General features: G+C 34.8%; 1 protein-coding gene across 3 annotated transcripts in view; it reads left to right on the plus strand.

The window, feature by feature from the left end:
* Positions 1-17,545: 17,545 nt before the first annotated feature.
* Positions 17,546-20,453, plus strand: part of stum (stum, mechanosensory transduction mediator homolog) — a 36,890-nt gene continuing 33,982 nt past the window's right edge. For 2 of the 3 annotated variants that reach the window (XM_068215507.2, XM_068215508.1), the window contains exon 1: positions 17,562-17,829. In XM_068215507.2, coding sequence (XP_068071608.1) covers positions 17,661-17,829 — 169 coding nt within the window. In that variant the 5' untranslated portion in view covers positions 17,562-17,660. Of the gene's footprint in view, positions 17,830-20,453 lie in introns of all 3 variants that reach the window. The other variant, NM_001030171.1, reaches the window with a different exon arrangement.

Raw genomic sequence — 20,453 nt, forward strand, 5'->3', positions numbered from 1 at the left:
TTTATTTTCTTATTGTACTTTATTAGGTACACCTGTCCAACTGCACATTAGCGTAAATTTCTAATTTAGCCAATCACATGGCAGCAACTCAATGCATGTAGATATGTAGACATGGTCAAGACGATCTGCTGCAGTTCAAACCAAGCATCAGGATGGGGAAAAAGGGTGATTTAAGTCAATTAGAACGTGGCATGGTTGTTGTTGCCAGACAAACTGGTCTGACTATTTCAGAAACTGCTGATCTACTGGGATTTTCACGCACAACTATTTCTAGGGTTTACAAAGAGTGGTCTGAAAAAGAGAAAATATCCAGTGCTGCGACATTGGTCAGTATTTGCCGTCAACAACATGAAATCATGGATCCATGCTGCCTTTTATTCAGGATGATAGTGGTGGTGTTAAGATGGGGGATATTTTCTTGGCACACTTTGGGCCCATTAGTACCAATTAATCATCGTTTCAATGCCACAGCCTACCTCAGTATTGTTGCTGACCCCCATGTCCATCCCTTTATGACCACAGTGTACCCATTGTCTTATGGCTCCAGCAGGGTAATGTCATAAAGCACGAATCATCTCAGACTGGTTTCTTGAACATGCCATTGAGTTCACTGTGAGTTCCCAATGAGTACAAATGGTCTCTAAGTCACCAGATCTCAATCTAATAGAGCAGCTTTGGGATGTGGTGGAATGGGAGATTTGCATCATGCATGTGAAGCCGACAAAATCTCCAGCAACTGCGTGATGCTATCATGTCAATATGGATAAAAATCTTTGAGGAATATATCCAGTAGCTTGTTGAATCTATGCCATGAAGGATTAAAGCAGTTCTGAAGGCAAAATGGGGTCCAATCCAATACTAGCAAGATGTAATTAAAAAGTGCCTGGTGATTGTATATACTGATAAGTGAAGTTTAATAATTACAATGAAAATATTCAGCTTAAATATCGTTTTTCAATCGCTTTTGGTAAAGCACTCGGGATTGGTAAAGTTCTATCATTTTTACATTCAAACCTACTGGCTTTCTTAAAAAAGAGAATAATTATTTCCTGAAATACAAACTTTAAACCTTGACTAATTTAAATATATGGGTAACCATAGAAGTATTAAAATTAGTCCTTAAATTCACTAGAATATTTTCTAGTCCTGTTGCTTTACTACTGTATATTTGCGTTTCATTAACCTCTTAAAAACAATACACTCGTTATCTTTAAAAAAAAAAGAGACCTCATGAAATTTAGGATAATAGACTTACATTAAGACTTAATTTATTCTTAGTCTTATCCCGATGACGTAAATTGTTTCAAAATGTAAAAAATTTCAGTAATTCTTATCTTAAAAATATAGTTTTTGTTGTTGTTGTTTTGCCTTAACTTGTAACTTGTTCTTTTAAAAATTAAAATAGTTAAAATTATTATTAGTTCTATTTAGCATTTAATAAATAAGCAAGCAGCTGGAATGCAAAAGCATGTAAATAAACAGCTGTCCTGCAACCTTAGTGAGTGATTAATAAAGATCAGTTTAGTGCAGATGAGCTCGACCACAAGACATATTAATACAAACCACTTTCACACCTTGACCCAGAGAGCTCATCATTTCCTGCATTAAACCCACCTCACTTTCCAGTTTGCGTCTCATTAGTTTATATATATATATATATATATATATATATATATATATATATATATATATATATATATATATATATATATATATATATATATATATATACATACATACATACATACATACATACATACATACATACATACATACATACATACATACATAGACACACTACCGTTTATTTATTTATTTATTTTTGTAATGTATAAAGACAATGATTCTGTTCATCAAGTGCTCGTTGCTTTCTGCTCAATGGATCAAGTACATTTTTGTTATATTTCTTGCTTCTTGGGAAATGTCTAGATTGATAAAGAATTTCTAGTCATTAAACGTATTACTTTATAAACATTTATGCAATGCTTTATTTACACAAAATGTATCAGTATATACACAGTATATATAAAGTATATATATATATATATATATATATATATATATATATATATATATATATGTAAAGGAGGACAGAGCAAAACTGTTTCTACTTTATAATTCATGTTCTCAACCCACAGCAATACAACTTTACAATGAGTGAAACTGTTTGTATTCAATAGTTTATTATTATTATTATTATTATTATTATTATTATTATTATTATTATTATTATTATTATTATTATTTTCCAATTTCCATACCTGCAACGCCATTTTTTTGTAGTCCACTTAGAATCCAACTTGGAAATGTTTTCTTTATGGGCATTGATTGTTTTAAAATTTAAATGTCATTGACATGCCTGTGTTTTAATTTCTGTAATAAATATGGCTGTCAAGCCAGGATCTTGATGGTTTATTCTGGTATGTTGTTTACATGGTTACAAGTTAAACACAAATTCTAACAAACAATCATATTTTGAATTTAAATAGTTTTTGTCTTGCGTTAACATTAATTTTACATTTGAATAGCCAAAATTACAAGTTTCAGTCTATTAAATGCGATTAATTGCGATTAATCGTGATTAATTAAAAAAAGTGTGATTAATTTGTAAATTTTTTTATCGGTTGACAGCACTAATATATATATATATATATATATATATATATATATATATATATATATATATATATATATATATATGTGTGTGTATACGTATATGTGTGTGTGTGTGTGTGTGTGTATACTGTTTTTAATAAGCATTTTAGACACTAGTTACAGTGTACTGTATGCGTTTGTTTGTCCCTGCAGGTATGTAAGATTTTATTAGATGCTGCTTTTCATTTTCCAATACAAAAATCCCAGTAAAACAGACTTGTTATCAAACTGCACACTCTCAGTGCCTCAGCAGTGCTATCATGTACACTCAAAAAATGATATTTACTTCCAGTTCTGTCAACCTATAAGCAGCAGTCTTGTGACTTTATTGAGTGTGGTAAAAGATCAGTTTAGTACACTGGAGCTTCAAGCCCTGCACATTTTCCTACATTAGATGAGACATCTGAGGCATTTTTTAAAAAAAAAGTGCAACCTGAAGATCTACTTAAATAAAGGGGTCTTTTAAGAGACACGTCAGCAGTCTAGACTGCATTCACACTCGTGGTGAGTTACACAGAAAACACTTCATCTGCAGACTATACTTTTTTCATATGCAAAGGATGTCACTTGTTGTTTGCTGTATCGGTGAGGTGATCCTGCACTTCAGGATTGGACCGACGACCCAAACATGAGGCCATCCTGCATTTTCATCATCTGTCTGGTGTTTTTTTACTTTTTGCTCACTGGCTCAATGTCAATATATGTGCTTTTCATTTTAATTTTTTTGTTGAGAATGTCTAAATTATGTTAATTACATTGTATTTTATGTCTGTGTTTGCCCTGCAGGGTACAATTTTAATACAAAGTGCTACTAGTCTTTCTCCAATTTAAAAATCAGAGCAAATTTTGTTGCTATAGTTATGAAGCTACTGATTCTCAGTGCGCCAGGAAGGCGATCATGTAAATATATTTTTTTAAGGTCTTTGTTTAGATGAATAATTGTAAATGGATTATGCAAAATTAAAATCAAATCATCTCCTCTTTGAAAACCCAGTTTTGTCACAATCGGACAAAGAGAAATCTGCACCGACCCAGCAGAGTAATGGGTTCAGACATTGATGAAGTTGGTCAAGGCTCGCAGATCTGAAATGCTACATGACATACCAGACACTGTTTCTAAAGTTAAAAGTGAACATAAAATTTTTGTTCTGTTGTGCCTCGAAAGTTTTATTTGACTAAGCTGAATTTAGAATATATAAACATATCAGAATAGAATCAAAATGCTTACTTAGTTGCAAAGACTGACTGAAGATCTAAATCTCACAGTTTAAATCTCTGTTCTGTTTTTTTTTTTATTTTATCAAAGGAGGGCAGAGTTGTTTAGAACGACAGAAGCTACATCACTTCAGCAACCAGAGGACGCTTTGGTCCACCTTTAAGAGTCACACGGCTGGACAGATTTTGACACAACCCAAGTAAATTATAATACTAAGTCAAATTCCAAAAAATAAACCAAATCTCATTTTCTTACTGGTTTTATAATATATGATCATGCTGTATTGGGATGCTGTGTGGTTGTTGCGCTCGAACTGAAGAGTGGGGCTTCAGATCACTTTAGAAGGACACTTTCAATTCAAGACTAAAAAGGGCATATGCACTGCACAGGTAGAGCCCTGTGTGTGCATGTGCCTGATACTGAGTAAGTCAAATTCCAAAAAAATTAACCAAATCTCACTTTTCCTATTGGTTTCATATTTTATTTAATGATTCAGCACATTACAATCATGTTGTAATAAAAGTAAATTCAAGTCAAAAACTGTTTTTTAGCACATAAAAGTTATCAAAAACCTCATTAATTGTGGTTAAAATAAATTTCCCTTTTCAAAGTACAACAAAGTCAAGAGAAACAACGAGAGCACAGAGAGCAGAAGAATCAACTCAAGTCATCCTCAATGAGTAATTAAACCTTTGACATTTATGACCTACTGTATGAGACATAGAAGTATAGCAAGTGCTTCTCTATTGAAAAGTCCGTATCTCTATAATCATTTGTACTATCTGTTAGCTTTCCTTTCTCTGTGTCATATAGATCTGCTAGCTTCTGCATGCGGCCAGAGGGAGAATAACTAGTGGACTTTAGCATATATATATGTATGTGTAACGACGGGGAGTGACACTGACAACAGAAGGTACTGTAGGATCCAAATGCAGGTTTATTCAAAGTCAGGCAAGCGATGGTCAACACAGGTGCAAACAGATCTATACAGGCAGTCCAGATTCGTAGTCAAACACAGGCGAGGGGTCAGAAGGCAGGCGGCTAAACAGGAGAACTGGATAAACAAGGCTAAGATCAAAACACGGGAACCCAAGACCAGGATAACGTGTTGTAATGTCACCTTACAGATAAACAAGACTCGGCAAACTGAAGTAGTGAATGTGTGGCTTAAATAGTGTGTGTTAATCAGTCTCTGAAAGTCCTCAGGTGTGTGAATGTAATCAAGCTAAATGAGGAAGCAGGTGTGTGGGTGAAGAGCATGTATGAAGTTGAAGTCCATTTACAAACACATTTGTAGTTCTGTGAGTGAGAATGTTTTCCAGCGACCTCTGGTGGTTAGAGATCGCTGGTGAATGTGACAATATGTATGTATATAAAGTCAAAATTATAAACCCTACTGAAACATTTGAATTATTTTTTTTTATATTTCTCAAGTGGTGTTTGACAGAGCAAGGGGATTTTCACATTCACAAAATATTTCCTATTATTTTTCTTTTTTTGGAGAAAGTCTTTTTTTCTTTTATTTTGGCTGCATGAAATAAAAATCTTTTTTATTATTATTAATAATTTTATAATCAGCACTATTAACAAGTGGTGCTCGCTGCAGAGCCATTTGAGGAGAGCTGAGCTCCAGAGAGGGGGAGCTTGAGCTTGAGCTCCACCTTTTTTGCACTTCTTCTACGAGTGATGTCACTGGGGGTAGGGTTAGGGGTGGGGTTGGTGTACGCATTAAAACAGCTTACAGGAGGAGGAGCGACAGCTCATGCTCCCCCTCGCTGGAGCTCAGCTCTCCTCAAATGGCTCTGCAGCGAGCACCCTCTCACTATTAACCCACTTAAATGATTTTTTTTGACCGGCCACAGAACAAACCATGTACAAATCCGTAACCTGGTATATTTCCTTAATATATACGGCGAATAACCGTAAATTGACTTTCCCAGAATTCCCTGCATGGCACATCGCTTTTTATGCATTTTGTTGACATTAATATGGATCTTTTTAGTTGTTTCCCCATCAGTTGTGTACATTAGAGATTTATGTTACATCTAATGTTGATAAACAATGTTTATTTCATGACTTTAATTTTATACAGTACGTGTTACCATACTGGTGTTTAGTAGCTGTGTGAATGACACTGAGCACCTTCTCTATATCAAGCGATTTTGGAGCGATTACTTTGGTGCGGAACAGAGCGCGATTGCCCTGTTCACATATGCCAATCGAACCGCGCTAACTGGACAAACGAGATACATACCGAAACAAAAGTGTAGGTGTGAAAGCACCCTAATACTTTTTTCTGCTTAATTGTGGAAAAAGTTGATTGTAATGAGCATTGGCTCATTATGTAACTTCCTCATCACCACCTGCATGTGGGTGTGCTAACGTGTCTAACTGTGTAACAAAAGATGTGTAAATGTTGGTTGTTCAAAATACAGACATATTACCTCTATAAATTTATAAAATACGGTAGTTTACCGTGAAAACAAGAAATTACTTTTACGGTTTGTACCGTGTTTTTAATGGTAAAGTACTGGCAACCACAGCTGCCGTTTTTTTACCATAAATTTTACGGATTTATTTTTTATGCTGCAAAAACCATTTTATAGACGTGTTTCTCTATATAGTATTTCTTCTACATTATATTATTTATTTTCATATATAATTATATAATATTTATTATTATATATACAATTTTATTATGTATAAAATTCTTCTTGTTAAACTCTAGAATTGAATTTTCAACATCAAAAGTCGACAGAGCAGAGATCAACATCTCATAATACAATTCACAACTGTGAATAAGCGAAAAACACTTGTGAATCATAAAATATGGAAACTGTTGAATAACAATATTTTTTTACAGTGTATTTTTAAAGGTTGTGTAAAAGACTGCTCTTTCCTTCCTCTGTTGGTTTTTGCATGTATATTTTTGACTTTTCTCAGAACCTGTGAGTAGATGTGTAGGCCATCTCAGTGTGACTTGTTTTTTGTTTGTCTTGTGATTTTTAATAAAAGCAACAAACTAAATTCATCAAAGGTAAAACATATGCTGTAAATGATGGCGGGTTATTCCGCTTTGGCAACCCCTGATAAATAAAGTACTAGGCTGAAAGAAATGAATGAATGCTTTACTAAATGGCTCTTTTGATTCTGTAATGATAGTTAATTCAGCAGCACGCTGAGGCTGTCAGCAGCATTTGTGAGGTTGATTGTTGCTGCTGTGTGAGGCTGAGGGTGTTTGACATGTTAACCCTCCCCTTTTATGTCATCTTTTCGTCTGGCATTACTACTCAAGAAATAGTCCAGGTTTCTTTTCTTTTTTTAACCTCTTGACTCGACAACATACTGTAGCAAAACACAGTACCTCCAGATAGCATTGAAACACAGACATTTTAACAGTAATGGAGAAAAACACATTTAAAGTAAATACCTTTTTAATTTTGCAAAGCTGTAAAAAATGACCGTGATTTCAACGGTAAAAAACAGTAAAAATGCTACAGTCAAAATCCGTAACCTGGTTAACGGTATGTTTCCTTAATATATACGGGGAATAACCGTAAATTGATTTTCCCAGAATTCCCTGCATGGCACATCACTTTTTATACTTTTTGTTGACATTAATATGTATCTTTTTAGTTGTTTCCCCATCAGTAATGTACATTAGATATTTATGTTACATTTAATGTTGAAAAACAATGTTTATTTCATTACTTTAATTTTATACGTGTTACCATACTGGTGTTTAGGAGCTGTAGTGTTTAGTAATGTGCTAACATGTCTAACTGTGTAACAAAAGATATGTAGATGTTGGTCTTTCAAGATACAGACATATTACCTCTATATATTAATCAACTACGGTAGTTTACCATGAAAATGAGAAATTACTTTTACGGTTTATACCGTGTTTTTTTAACGGTAAAGTACTGACAACCACAGCTGCCGTTTTTTTACTGTAAATTTTATGGATTTATTTTTTACAGTGTAGCCAGCATATTTTGTTGATACTGAAATTTCATTCATATCAGAAAAATTCATTACAACGTAAACCATAGCTCTAAACTTAACCTCCATGTGTAAGTTATTCCTAAAATCAGAGCAAAATGACAGCTGAATACAATCAGAAGAACACTGTAAAAAAATATACCTAAATTATTAGTTTTCAGTAATTTGTTATTAATGTTTTTCCCCCATTTATTTATGTTTTGAATTTCATTGTGGGACCTTGATCTTTCTTCCACACAGCAAAATCCTCTGAGTAAAATTTACCCAATTTAGAGAGTATTTGGTCCCTCTTAAATAAGGGCAAACAGGCTGTTTAATTAACAGGAAAGTTAATAAAGCTTTTTATTTAAACCCTCACTTTAGAATGTTTTTGGCTACCTATTCATTCAAAATCAGCATTATTATTATCATCATTATTATGACTCTTTTGATTCTTCATTGCCTAGTTCAAGCACTTGGATCACTCTTCTCACGATCACTCTTATCAAAACAGCGGTAAACTGCCCGGCGTCTGCCCTGGCCACAACAGGAAAAAAAAATGCGTTAATTGCGTACATTTTTTTTTTACGCGTTAATTATTTCAAATTAACCGCATGCGTTAACGCGTTAATTTTAACAGCGCTAATATATATATATATATATATATATATATATATATATATATATATATATATATATATATATATATATATATATACATGTGTGTGTGTGTGTGTGTGTGTGTGTGCATATATATATATATACACACACAGTTAAAGTATTTCCCAAATGATGTTTAACAGAGCAAGGACATTTTTCACTGTATGTCTGATAATATTTTTTCTTCTGGAGGAAGTCTTATTTGTTTTATTTCGGCTAGAATAAAAGCAGCTTTTAATTTTTTAAATACCATTTTAGGCACAAAATTATTAGCCCCTTTAAGCTATATTTTATTTCGATCGTCTACAGAACAAACCATCGTTATACATTAACTTGCCTATTATCCTAACCTGCCTAGTTAACCTAATTAACCTAGTTAAGTCTTTAAATGTGACTTTAAGCTGTCTAGAAGTGTCTTGAATAATATCTAGTAAAATATTTTTTACAGTCATGATGGTAAAGGTGAAATAAATCCATTATTAGAAATGAGTTATTAAAACTATTATGTTTAGAAATGTGTTGAAAAAATCTTCTCTCTGTTAAACAGAAATTAGGGAAAAAATAAACAAGCGGTCTAATAATTCTGACTTTAACTATTGAACTTGTGTGTGTGTGTGTGTGTGTGTGTGTGTGTGTGTGTGTGTGTGTGTGTGTGTGTGTGTGTGTGTGCGTGCGTGTGCGTGCGTGTGCGTGTGCGCGTGTGTGTGTGTGAGTGTGTTTTATTTTTCATTGGAAAATGTTTTAGTGTGTCATGTGTATTTTTATTAGAACTCACTTTTAATGCATGTTGATACTTCCATTCTTTAAGGGTAAATAGTAATTAAAAAAAGCTATACTGTAATTATGTGCAAGTGTAATTTTAAAACAAAGTAGTAGACAAGTCTAAATTTATTTTGGAACAAATATTTTACTCCTAACCCCTTGTGTATTCAAGAGAACATCCAAAAGTGCATCTGCTAAATACTTACATGTTAGTTTGTACCATGTTTTGTTTCCTATTACCAATGATAATTTCTATTTGTATCATCATTATACAGAATAACGTACTATTATTAGTTATTGTTAAGGTTGAGGTGTTTACGCAGTTGTTGTAATTGAATTTTAGTCTATAAGCTCCAGTATTTTTTCTTACTGAGCAACTAAAATGAGACATGTGCTTTTCTGTTTGTCTGTCACTGCGCTGCAAATTGAATAGTTCATTCCAACATAATCAGCAGCCAAGAGCTGAGCATAACAGAAGACTGCAAGCTAGCGTCCAACTGAACAACACAGCTTTGATGTAGCAGATAAGACTGAGCAGAGCAGACAGGTGGTCACAAGCTCTGCTGCCAGCCTGTGTCTTTTGCCATTGCAGATTGTGGAGAAATGTGTTGCATTCAGGCTTGACAATCGAAATGCAAAAAAAAAAAAAAAGATTTACACTGAATAAATTTCAGGATTGACACAGCAATTGAAAGGAATTAGGCTTCACTGGATTTATTAAATTGTGATTTAAGTTATATGTTAATATTTGTTTTATTCTAGGTCTGCGAACATTTCTGCCACAATTCTGTCAAATAAACTTCATTTATAACCGTTTATTTCTAAAAATAATTATTGTTTAAATTTGTTGTGATTGTAAATCATGGTTTTTGCACCAAATATTAATTTCTTAACTCTTGTAAAGATGAAATATGATTATTGTGTAGCTTAAAAAAAATGTATGTAAACAAACTTTTTTGTTTTAATTTGTTTTTTCAAGCAAAAAAAATCTCAAATGGAAACAGTTCTCTTTGAAATATGAAAGAAAAGATCAGGCTTTTAGTTTGGTGTTTAAACAATTGTATTGGTTGGCACGTGTTTTTTTTCTTGTGCTTATTTTTGTTTTTTTATATATCAATATATTTAAAGTCCAAAATTATCAAAATCATTTTGGAAGTATGAAAGAAAAGTCATCAGTAGTTTACAGAATAAAAAAAAAATTAAGTTTTACTTTCAAATAAACCAAAACTATGAATTGTAAATCCAGAGTAATAAATTAAGTAATATTCTCATTATCCCAGGCTCATTCTGAAAACGTACCCCTATTTACATTTCTGAACAGCGCCAAATACATCCCAGGATGTACATTTTTTGCAGTTCATGATTTTGCAAATCCACCAGGGGCCGCTGTGTTTGCGTTTTGAGATCTCAATTTTTTTTACTGCTGTTCTCGTGTAAATCCACCAGAGGTCGGTGTCAACTAAATGACTGACTGACTGAGAAACCAACCAACCACCCAGTAACCCCACCCACCCACTTACATCCCTAATTCCAACCAATAGTGTTTTTAAAAGCATCGATTGAACAGCACCCACACACTTCCCTAAACTCAACTGACAGTGTTTTGAAAAGCAATCCAGAAAAAGAAAAGTCTCCTAATATTTACCACATTTTCAGATTTTACCACCTTTTCACCCTGTTATTTTCTTGTTTATTTTATCTTTTTCCTCTTGTTTTTGTCTTACCTGCTTTCGCTGGTCTCGAACTGCATCACTGCAGTCAACTCTGCGTCTCAAGTCCACAGACATGCGTTACAAGCCACTGGATAAGCTAAGTAGGGTGAAGCTGCAGGGGTGGAGACCCACATGCATGCTCACACCAGCACTTTCAGACCTATTGTTTTCTCAGACAGTGCCACCTGCTGTTGGGTCGGGTGAATCGGGAGGTCCGAAGACCCAAATGCAGAGACAGTTCTCTCTGTAGCCCACAGGTCCACTACGTAATAGATGATTGCCTACACCTCCCCCTACCCTAAACCCAATCTTCACAGTAACATGGACGGTTAGTGGACGGTACAATGTCTGTCCACTATGTAGTGGACCTGGACCAGTACATCATCATGGTTACAGACTGCAAGGACATCTTGCAACTGCATACTCAGACCAGAACTTTCTAGCAAGTAGCAACATCAGACGTGACACTAATCCTAACGCTAATCCTAATAATAGGTCTGGAAGTGCTGGTCTGAGCGTGCAGTTGGGTGTCCTGGCCTGCAGCTTCATAATGTTGGATAAACTGGTAACAGCAGAAAATCCATTCATATGGAGGTAAGCGATCAGCTGTCTGTGCGAAAAGGAATGGTGTCACCCCATAGCATTTAATTTAAAGATGACATGCAGCTATACATACTTCTGGCTACATAATTCGCGATCTCCAGAAATGTATATAGGGCTACTTTTCAGAACAAGCCTTTGTTGCAACTTTCATATCTGGATGCCATAATTAAATATGTTGTACATTATTATATGTCATTATAAAATCTTCTGTTCTTCAAGCTTTAAAAAAAGACATTTTGACAGAATGACGTTCTAAATAGTGGTGTATTTTAAAGCTTTTAGCTTATGAAAGCTAGCCTCAATATACTCTGTGCACACATCTCCACTTCTGGTTTGCCAGAAGGGCCAAAAATATATGAAAAACGAGATATGAAGTAATCATTAACATGTAGCCCGCAGCCACTCCTGTCCCTCCCGATGGAAGACTATAACATGTTGCCCTATTTGTACCGTGCATTTGATATCTCTGTAGTTTTCTTTTAAAAAACCACACAGAAAATAATTGCACTTCATCAGATATGCATGAAGAAGTAAGAGATATGTCCTCATCTTGTGACACTTTCATACAGTAGCTGATGTCATAAGTGAAGATTTGATATTAACCACGTCCACCTAGAAAACCCTGTTGCTAGGTGACCTGAAGGGGAGGAGGGGGTCACCTTGATGAATATTTATAGCAAATTGTCCAATGGCTGCTTTATGTTTGTTAAGCCTAAATAATGAAGCATCTGTAAATTTCACCAGTGGAAATTCTTTATCCTCTAAAGACAGACACATGTCTGCATGTACTTAAAATGTCAAAAAAGCCTGAACTGGAATTGAATTGCTGTTGTCATTTGGCTGTTTTTAGCTCCCAGGGGCAGGAAATAAATAGGAACACATACCAGCAGTCCAGGCTATACATTAAACCCTTGCACCTCGCAACCCTTCAGACTGCTTTGTTCTTCAGTGGTCTGGTTGTCATGACCACTCTGATAAAATTAAACAGCAGGTTAAAGAGACTTACAGTAGCAGCTCAATTTAAAAGACTTCCTTCAGGGGTAAAATAAGGACAGAAGCCTTACTTTGAAGCTTAATTTCCGAAGTCTGTGCAGTGATTTGGAGATGTAATCTAGAGAATATGAGGATATAATGAGGAGCTTTTGATAGAGAGAGAGAGAGCTGTTCTGAAATGCAACACTGTTTTTCTTTTTTTGCATACATGGTTGCATGAAGAACTATCAATGAAACTCCACAAAAGATTCTTTGTAATTAAAATGATTGTTTGATTTTTACAAGTTTTTAAAGATGTTCTTTTAACAACTAATAGCTGTTTTATTGCAAATTTGTAAATAAAGCTTTGAAAACTAGACTTGAAAGACTGTCTATTGAAGCCTAGGCAATTTTGAAAAGTCAGTATGTTTATGAGGAAAATAAAAGGATGAGACCAACCTGAATACGTACCTCTATATACATTTCTAGAGAGCACCAAATACGTCCCAGGAGGTGCATTTTTTAAAATTTTTTGCAGGTTTTGTTTTAGCGGATCCACCAGAGGCTGCTGTGTATCTCAATGTTTTGTTACGAGTGCCACTTGTGCCTGCTGTTCTCACATAAATCCACCAGAGGCCGCTGTCAACAGACTGACTGACTGACTAATCGAATGACCCAGCCTCCTCGTTCCCTAAACCCACCTGATAGTGTTTTCAAAAGCACTGATTGACCTGGCCACCCACTTTCCAAACCCAACCAACAGTGTTATCAAAAGCAATCCAGAAAAACAAAAACCCTCGCAGCAGCCTGTTTTTTTTACAATTTTTTTTAGATTTTACCACATTCTCACCCTGTTATTTGCTTGTTTTTTTTTTTTTTTTTGTTTTTTTTTTGGCTTCTGTTTTTGTCTTACATGCTTTCTGGAACCATTTTATCAACAGACTCCAATCCCGTCGTTGTGATAAACTCCGCTCCACATCACAAGTCTGCCAATGTATACGGCGAGTAACTGGAAAAACTGCTAACAGCGGAAAAGGCGTCCGGTCAGCTGGTAAGCGTGAAAAGGAACGGGATCATACCACTCTGTAGTGTTTGTTTTATAAACTAAATGCAGCCATACGTACCTCTGGCTACATAATTCATGATCTCCAGAAATGTATATAGAGCTACGTTTTCAGAATGAGCCTATATGTTGGATGAAACATTTGCATGCTCATGAGAACAACTTTTTTTGTTTTATCACAAATCCAATAGATCCAATTAGGTTTGTAAATCCAAAGCTTAAATTTTTTGGGATATTATCAAAAAAAAAATTCTGTACTGTAAAGTCATTGTGTTATGCAAAGATAACAGTGTATTTAGTCACACTTTATTTTAAGGTACAATTCTTGCAGATGACTATGACTTTTAACTCAACTCCTAATTTGCTGCTTATTAAAAGTTATTAAAGTAGTTGGGTTTGGGTTAGGGTTAGTTAGATTAAGGATGTTAAATAAAGGCATACAGAATATGTACTTATTAATTAACAGAATATGTACTTATAATTAAAAACAGCCAATATCTTAATAATAGGCAGATGATAAGCCACTATATATAATAGTGACAATTGGTCCCTATGCTGAAGTGTTACCAAATATTTTCAAGTCTAAAAAAGCTGGATCAGTAATGTCTACTCTCAAATACACTTTGTAATCTTCTCTTTCGTTTCAGTTTCCTCATTTGTCAACTTGATGCAGGTGAATTAAAACATAGCATGAAACATATCCATATCTCTAGGATAAGATGTTTTCTAACTGCTGTTTTCCACTCACTGTCATTTTTCTTGTGCTTATTTTTTTATTGAAAGGAAAGAGGGAAGCTCCTTTGCATATTTTGATACACATCAAAATATAAGTATATCAGTGCAAAGGTTTTTCCAACTTTTAACATTTAAAAACAACAACAACAACAACAACAACAAACAAAAAAAACTTCATCTTAAAGTATACAAAGTGAATCTCCTGGAAATATGAATACTACATACAATTATACATTCATTCATTCATTCATTCATTCATTTTCTTTCAGCCTGATGTCTGATTTATCAGAGCTTGCCGAGGTGGAATGAACTATTGTGGAACTATTTTAGCATATGTTTTAAACAGCAGAAGCCCTTCTAGCTGCAACCCAGCACTGGAAAATACCCATGCATTCTTACATTCACTCACATTCTCATACACTACGGCCAGTTTAGTTCATCCAATTCATCTATAGCGCATGTCTTTGGATTGTGGGGGAAACCGGCGCACCCAAAGAAAACCTACGCCAACATATGGAGAACATGCAAGCTCCACACAGAAATGACAACTTGCCCAGCCAGTTCTTGAACCAGCGAACTTCATGCTGTGAAGCGACAGTGCTAACCACTGAGTTACCGTGCCATCCCTACCTACATTAATTATTTAATTCATTCGTTCATTTTTTTTGGGCTTAGTCCATTTATTAATCCGGGGTCACTACAGAGAAATGAACAGCCAACTTATCCAGCATATGTTTTATGCAGCTGATGCCCTTCCAGCTGCAATGAATCGCTGGGAAACACCCATACACTCTTGCATTCACACACATACACTTCGGCCAATATAGCTTATTCAATTCACCGCATGTCTTTGGACTTGTGGGGGAAACAGGAGCACCCAGAGGAAACCCATGCAAACACGAAGATGCAAACTCCACACAGAAATGCCAACTGACCCAGTTGAGGCTCGAACCAGCGACCTTCACCCCTACACATTCAATAACATATTATTATATTCTTTGTATCAGTCATTGTTTAAAAATGTTCTCAGTTTTATAAGCTCTACAAACATCAAGTGTGTCAAAATGTCTTGAATGGTATATATTATGCAGGGAAACGGCAAGTGTTCTGAGTACGTGCCACAGCTTCAGACCCACAGCTGTTGACACAACAGGCCCAGATGGTTTTGATTTGCTGATTGGTTCATTGTGACGGCTCTGGCTTTGGATGGTGTTTCTGTCAAGGTGCTAGACATCAACATTTCCAAAGGCTGTCAGTGACAGGCCATGACTCACCTTAGCATCCGTCTATAGATATACAGCAAGTGCCTTTTCAAGGCCAGGGAAGCTGTGGATTAGTAAACGAGAAGGGAAAATGAATACATTAACCTATATATAAAAATAGGGAAAACCTTCAGACAAGGAATGTGTCTGTTTTATCCTCTTTGGGAGCATTGTGTTTTCATTATTTCTGAAACAATACCTTATTCATAGTTATTCATGATTCGTTTGAATCAATTTGAAAATATCCAAACATGCATTAAAACGAAACTACAGGTCATTCATACTGATGCTCTGTGTTATTTCAGATTGTTCATTAAAAAGACTAAGAAGATTTGAGATATTCACCTTATTTTTCAACTTTGAAGTAAGCAATTTGAAGTAAACATACAAGTGTATGAGACACTTAACTTGATAGTAAACAATAAAACGATCTGCACAACAAGATAATATGCTTATAATTATACAGTATTACAATTTATCAAGCAGATTTGTTTTGTAATTCAATTCAGTTCTTTATTTCTATAGCGCTTTCACAACGTAGATTGTGTCAAAGCAGCTTAACACAGAAGTTCTAGTAAATTGTCAGTCCAGTTTTCAGAGTTGAAGTTCAGTGTAGTTCAATTCAGTGTGGTTTCTCAATTCTGAAAGTCCAAACACTTCTGAGCAAATCCATCGATGCACAAATCCCAAACCAAGCAAGCCAGTGGCTACAGTAGCGAGGAACAAAACTTCCCCAATTGACGAAAAGTGAAGGAAAAAAGCCTAGAGAGAAACCAGGCTCAGTTGCCATGACCATTTCTCTGGCCAAGCTTCTTGTGCAAACTGCAGAGCTGGAGAACGCTGGATGTCTATTGTGTGGAAGCTGCAGGTGTGAGAAGGTCACCGGTGTTCAGTCTGACCCACGGGATCAATGTCTTGTCTGTCATTGGGGTCTTTCAGGTATCGGTCTTATCCTTTCCTCTCCTCCATGACCACCGCAGCCTCTGCTCAGGATACGGCCAGGTCCTGGATTATGGAGTCCTCTATGACTGCCATCATCAAATATGTACAAACTCAGTAGAAACATATACATCTCACGACAATTATGAACAAATAAAACTAAAATAAAATGAGAAAAATTATATTAAGAATATATAATCAAAGTATAAACAGTTGCCAGGGGTAAAAATAAATAAATAGGTAAGATAATAATAATAATAATAATAAAAACATTTAAATAACCAAATAAAATGTACATAATGCTTCATGTTTTTTTTTTTTATTAGCTTTTTTGGTTTCTAATGTTACACAATGTAGTACCACATTGTAACGCTCATCATCCCACCACCACTGACCAATCATTACCAACTATACATTTCTGGAAAGGTCTAAGACTTCTGACTGCACATTTTACCTACATTTTTTATGTTATGTTATGTTATGTTATGTTATGTTGTCTTATGTTGTCTTATGTTGTCTTATGTTGTGTTGGAAGAGTATTAGATTAAAACACATTTAATGTCAACCTACACCTGTGGGACCTTTTACGGTTACATTTTAAAGCTCTAATTATTGTAGTCTAAACCCATGATATAGCAATGATGACTAACTGTATTTAACTCTATTAGATATTACTGAGTAACTGTTATTTATTAATTTGCAACACGGATACTTATCAGAGTCGTAAAGCAGTTAATAATAAAATAAGAGTTAAATTAATAAGTGATTTTCTATCTTTCTTGAACACAAATGCGTTAAACTCTGCCAGCAAAATTGCATTCCCGTCTTTAAACACACTGAACATAAACAACAGCATCAACTCCAGTTATACTGCAAAAATAAGATTAATGGTGCATTAACGAACTGATAAAAGCCACCCCTGTGACTTTAAATCCATTGTGTAGGGATCCACTATCGCTCACTGACACAGTAGTAAGTGTGACGCCTACCGTTCAGTGCGCGCACTCGTTTCAACCTCTCGCTGGAGCTGCGCCTGATAGTGTCTAGTACACATAAACACGCGGATTTCTAGGTTTGTAATTAGTTTTAAAAGCTGGGAAATGGACCAGAAAGACACAGAGATGAACGAAAAAGGAGTTTCTTCTTCTACCAGCGGAGTTGTTGTTCAAGTGAGGGAGAAGAAAGGACCTTTGCGCGCTGCCATCCCTTATATGCCTTTCCCAGTTGCTGTCATCTGCCTGTTTCTCAACACATTTGTGCCCGGACTGGGTGAGTACGAGAACGGGCGATTCGCTCGTTCCAACACAACCTCCTGCCTGATATAACAAAGGTTTGTGTCTTGTGCGTAAGTGCGAAAGAAATAAACTACATTCCTTCAACAAGTTTTTTCAACGCGCGCTGCAGCTCAGTTTAATTTGGCTTGCATCTTAGACGCGTGTAAATCTAGGCTATATGAATTATTATAAGCTTCAATACACAATAAAGGTAAAGTTCGTTTTATATTCGCACATTCAGACTTTCTCCTTAAAATTACATATTTTCAGAAAAGGATTGCAAAATCCAAAAAGGGAAATCATATTACCTGCCAATTAGGCTACCATCTAAGTACTAATCTGTTCAAAGTCAGTTAAATGGTACTAATGTTGTTTATAAGTCTTACTTAAATGGGATTTCAGCTTAAATGTTCAAATTAGCGCGGAAAACAATATAGGGACAGACCGTTCAAAATGAATGAATGTGCGGAAATAAACCCAACTTTACCTCAATCAAAACACCTGCATTTGAAAACAAATTACCGCGTTTTTCCACCAAACCATATACTGTGATTTGTTCTGAATTATTATATTTTTGATCTTGACACATGTTTTTGTATGTTATTTGGTCTACTCTACTTTTTATGGATGTTTTTCACTGGAGACGCCTACAGTTACTTGCTTTCAATTTCTGAATTAAAATCTATTTTTATATTTTTTGAGGGGCATATGTCAAACATGTGGGTGGCACAAGAAGAAAACAGTCTCTACAAAAGCTGTAATTCTCAAAAAAGCATAACACTTGAGTGGGTTGGTTAATCTTTATTCATTGTTTATTTGTAAAATAAACAGTTAATCAACTTTGTATTAAAAAATCTGAAAGTATTCTCTAGCACTTTACATTGCTGGCTTCGAAGTAGGGCTGGGCGAAAATGTAATCTGGATTAATTACTTTCCTTATTGAACATATATTTCTGTTAATGCTTCCATATTTGAAAGAGTACCCCAACAATGACCGAAGCCACAAAAATTAGAGGGTCCATTAAATAACAACCTATTTTTGATGGGTGATAATATTTGGTGGCTGAAAATTCAGTGCATCTCTAATATCAACACACTTCTAGATTCCCATTGTTGCACATTTCTGCTGTGTGATTGGCTCTTAGATCAATATAGAGTAAGACGTCCAGAGCTTCGATATAATATAGTTTTTCAGCCCAGCTCTACTTTAAAGCCATCTGGAAACTATAAATGATCATCTGTCAAATGTCAAAGATAACAATTTAAAGGTGAGACCCTGTCATTGTTTGCAAAATAACAATATTCGCTGTGCCCACTGACCTAGAAATGTATGTCTAAAATTGTTAACCTATATATAAAACTGAACTAATTGATGTAGCAATAGTTTTAAAATCTATCTTTTTTTCTGTATTTTGTCTTTTTTGGTACTGTTTTGTTTGCCTTTTTTGTCTTTTATAGTTGTTGTTGCTTTTTGCATTGCTCTGTGTTGCTTTAAGGTCAAAATGAAAATGTAATATCCAAAAAATAAATAAATAAATAAATCCCAAAATATGTGAACTAAAAATGCTATACTTTCCCATTTCATACAATACATAAAATTAGTATTATTTAAATATCTCTAACAACCATGCATGCATTTTGAATATTACTGTTATTTAACCCTTTTTTCTAATTCAGTCATAAAGAACTAAAGGATACTTGGAGAATCTGGACACAAGTGGAATTAGGTCAATCTTCAATGGGAGCTGTTTTTATGTATTTATTTTTTATTCTCAGTAATAGATCCATAATGTGCATATGCAAGCATACCAGAACACTTAATCAAGACGATCATAAATAATTGCATCCACTCCATTACCCTGATTGATAACTTGACCTTTTCTCCTTCCTTGCTGGTTCGTTCATTTATCTCAATATTGTAATTTCCACCTTCATTCTCATTTTAGTTTGGTCTGTGCAATTGATAATCTTTAGTATTCTGGCACTTGTGTGATCTGCTTCTCCTTTGATCTAGCAAGCCAATAGACTATGCCATGAAGATGTCTTCAAAGAACAAATGTGATGCTTTATTTCACTTTAAGGATTGTAGTATCACTCCATTAAATGCATTAGATGCATAGATGGTAGCTCCTCTGCTAGGTATAAAAGCAAATATGGCAAAAGTATATTGATCTCCCGCATGTCTAATAATAAGTCTGGGAAGCATGACCCCTGGGATTATGCATCTATAAAATATGCTAGAAAAGGCAACAAAAGAGTCACAATCCTGATTTTTTTGCTTCAAAGTCTTCACAATATTTCCAAAGTCTATAAGAGCAACAATGAATAAGTGCTGTAGACAAGTTTCAGGTGTGTAAAGTTTAAGAAGGAAATGTAATGTAGTAATGTAAGTTTTTTTTATTTATTTATTTTTATTTATTTTTTTGTGAGTACAGTTAGTGGTATATCCTGAGAGGCAATTGCAGATTAGGAAGTGAAGTGGAGACTAAATAGTTGAGTTAGGGAGTTCATTCCACCAACTGGGCAGATTGAATGCCCAGAATAGATATTTTTAGATATTTTTTAGACTCTAAATTCAAATCAAATACCACCAAACTGCCCATATTTCTTTAGAATTGT

This window comes from Danio rerio, chromosome 20, assembly GCF_049306965.1.
Source record: "Danio rerio strain Tuebingen ecotype United States chromosome 20, GRCz12tu, whole genome shotgun sequence".
Taxonomy (NCBI): domain Eukaryota; kingdom Metazoa; phylum Chordata; class Actinopteri; order Cypriniformes; family Danionidae; genus Danio; species Danio rerio.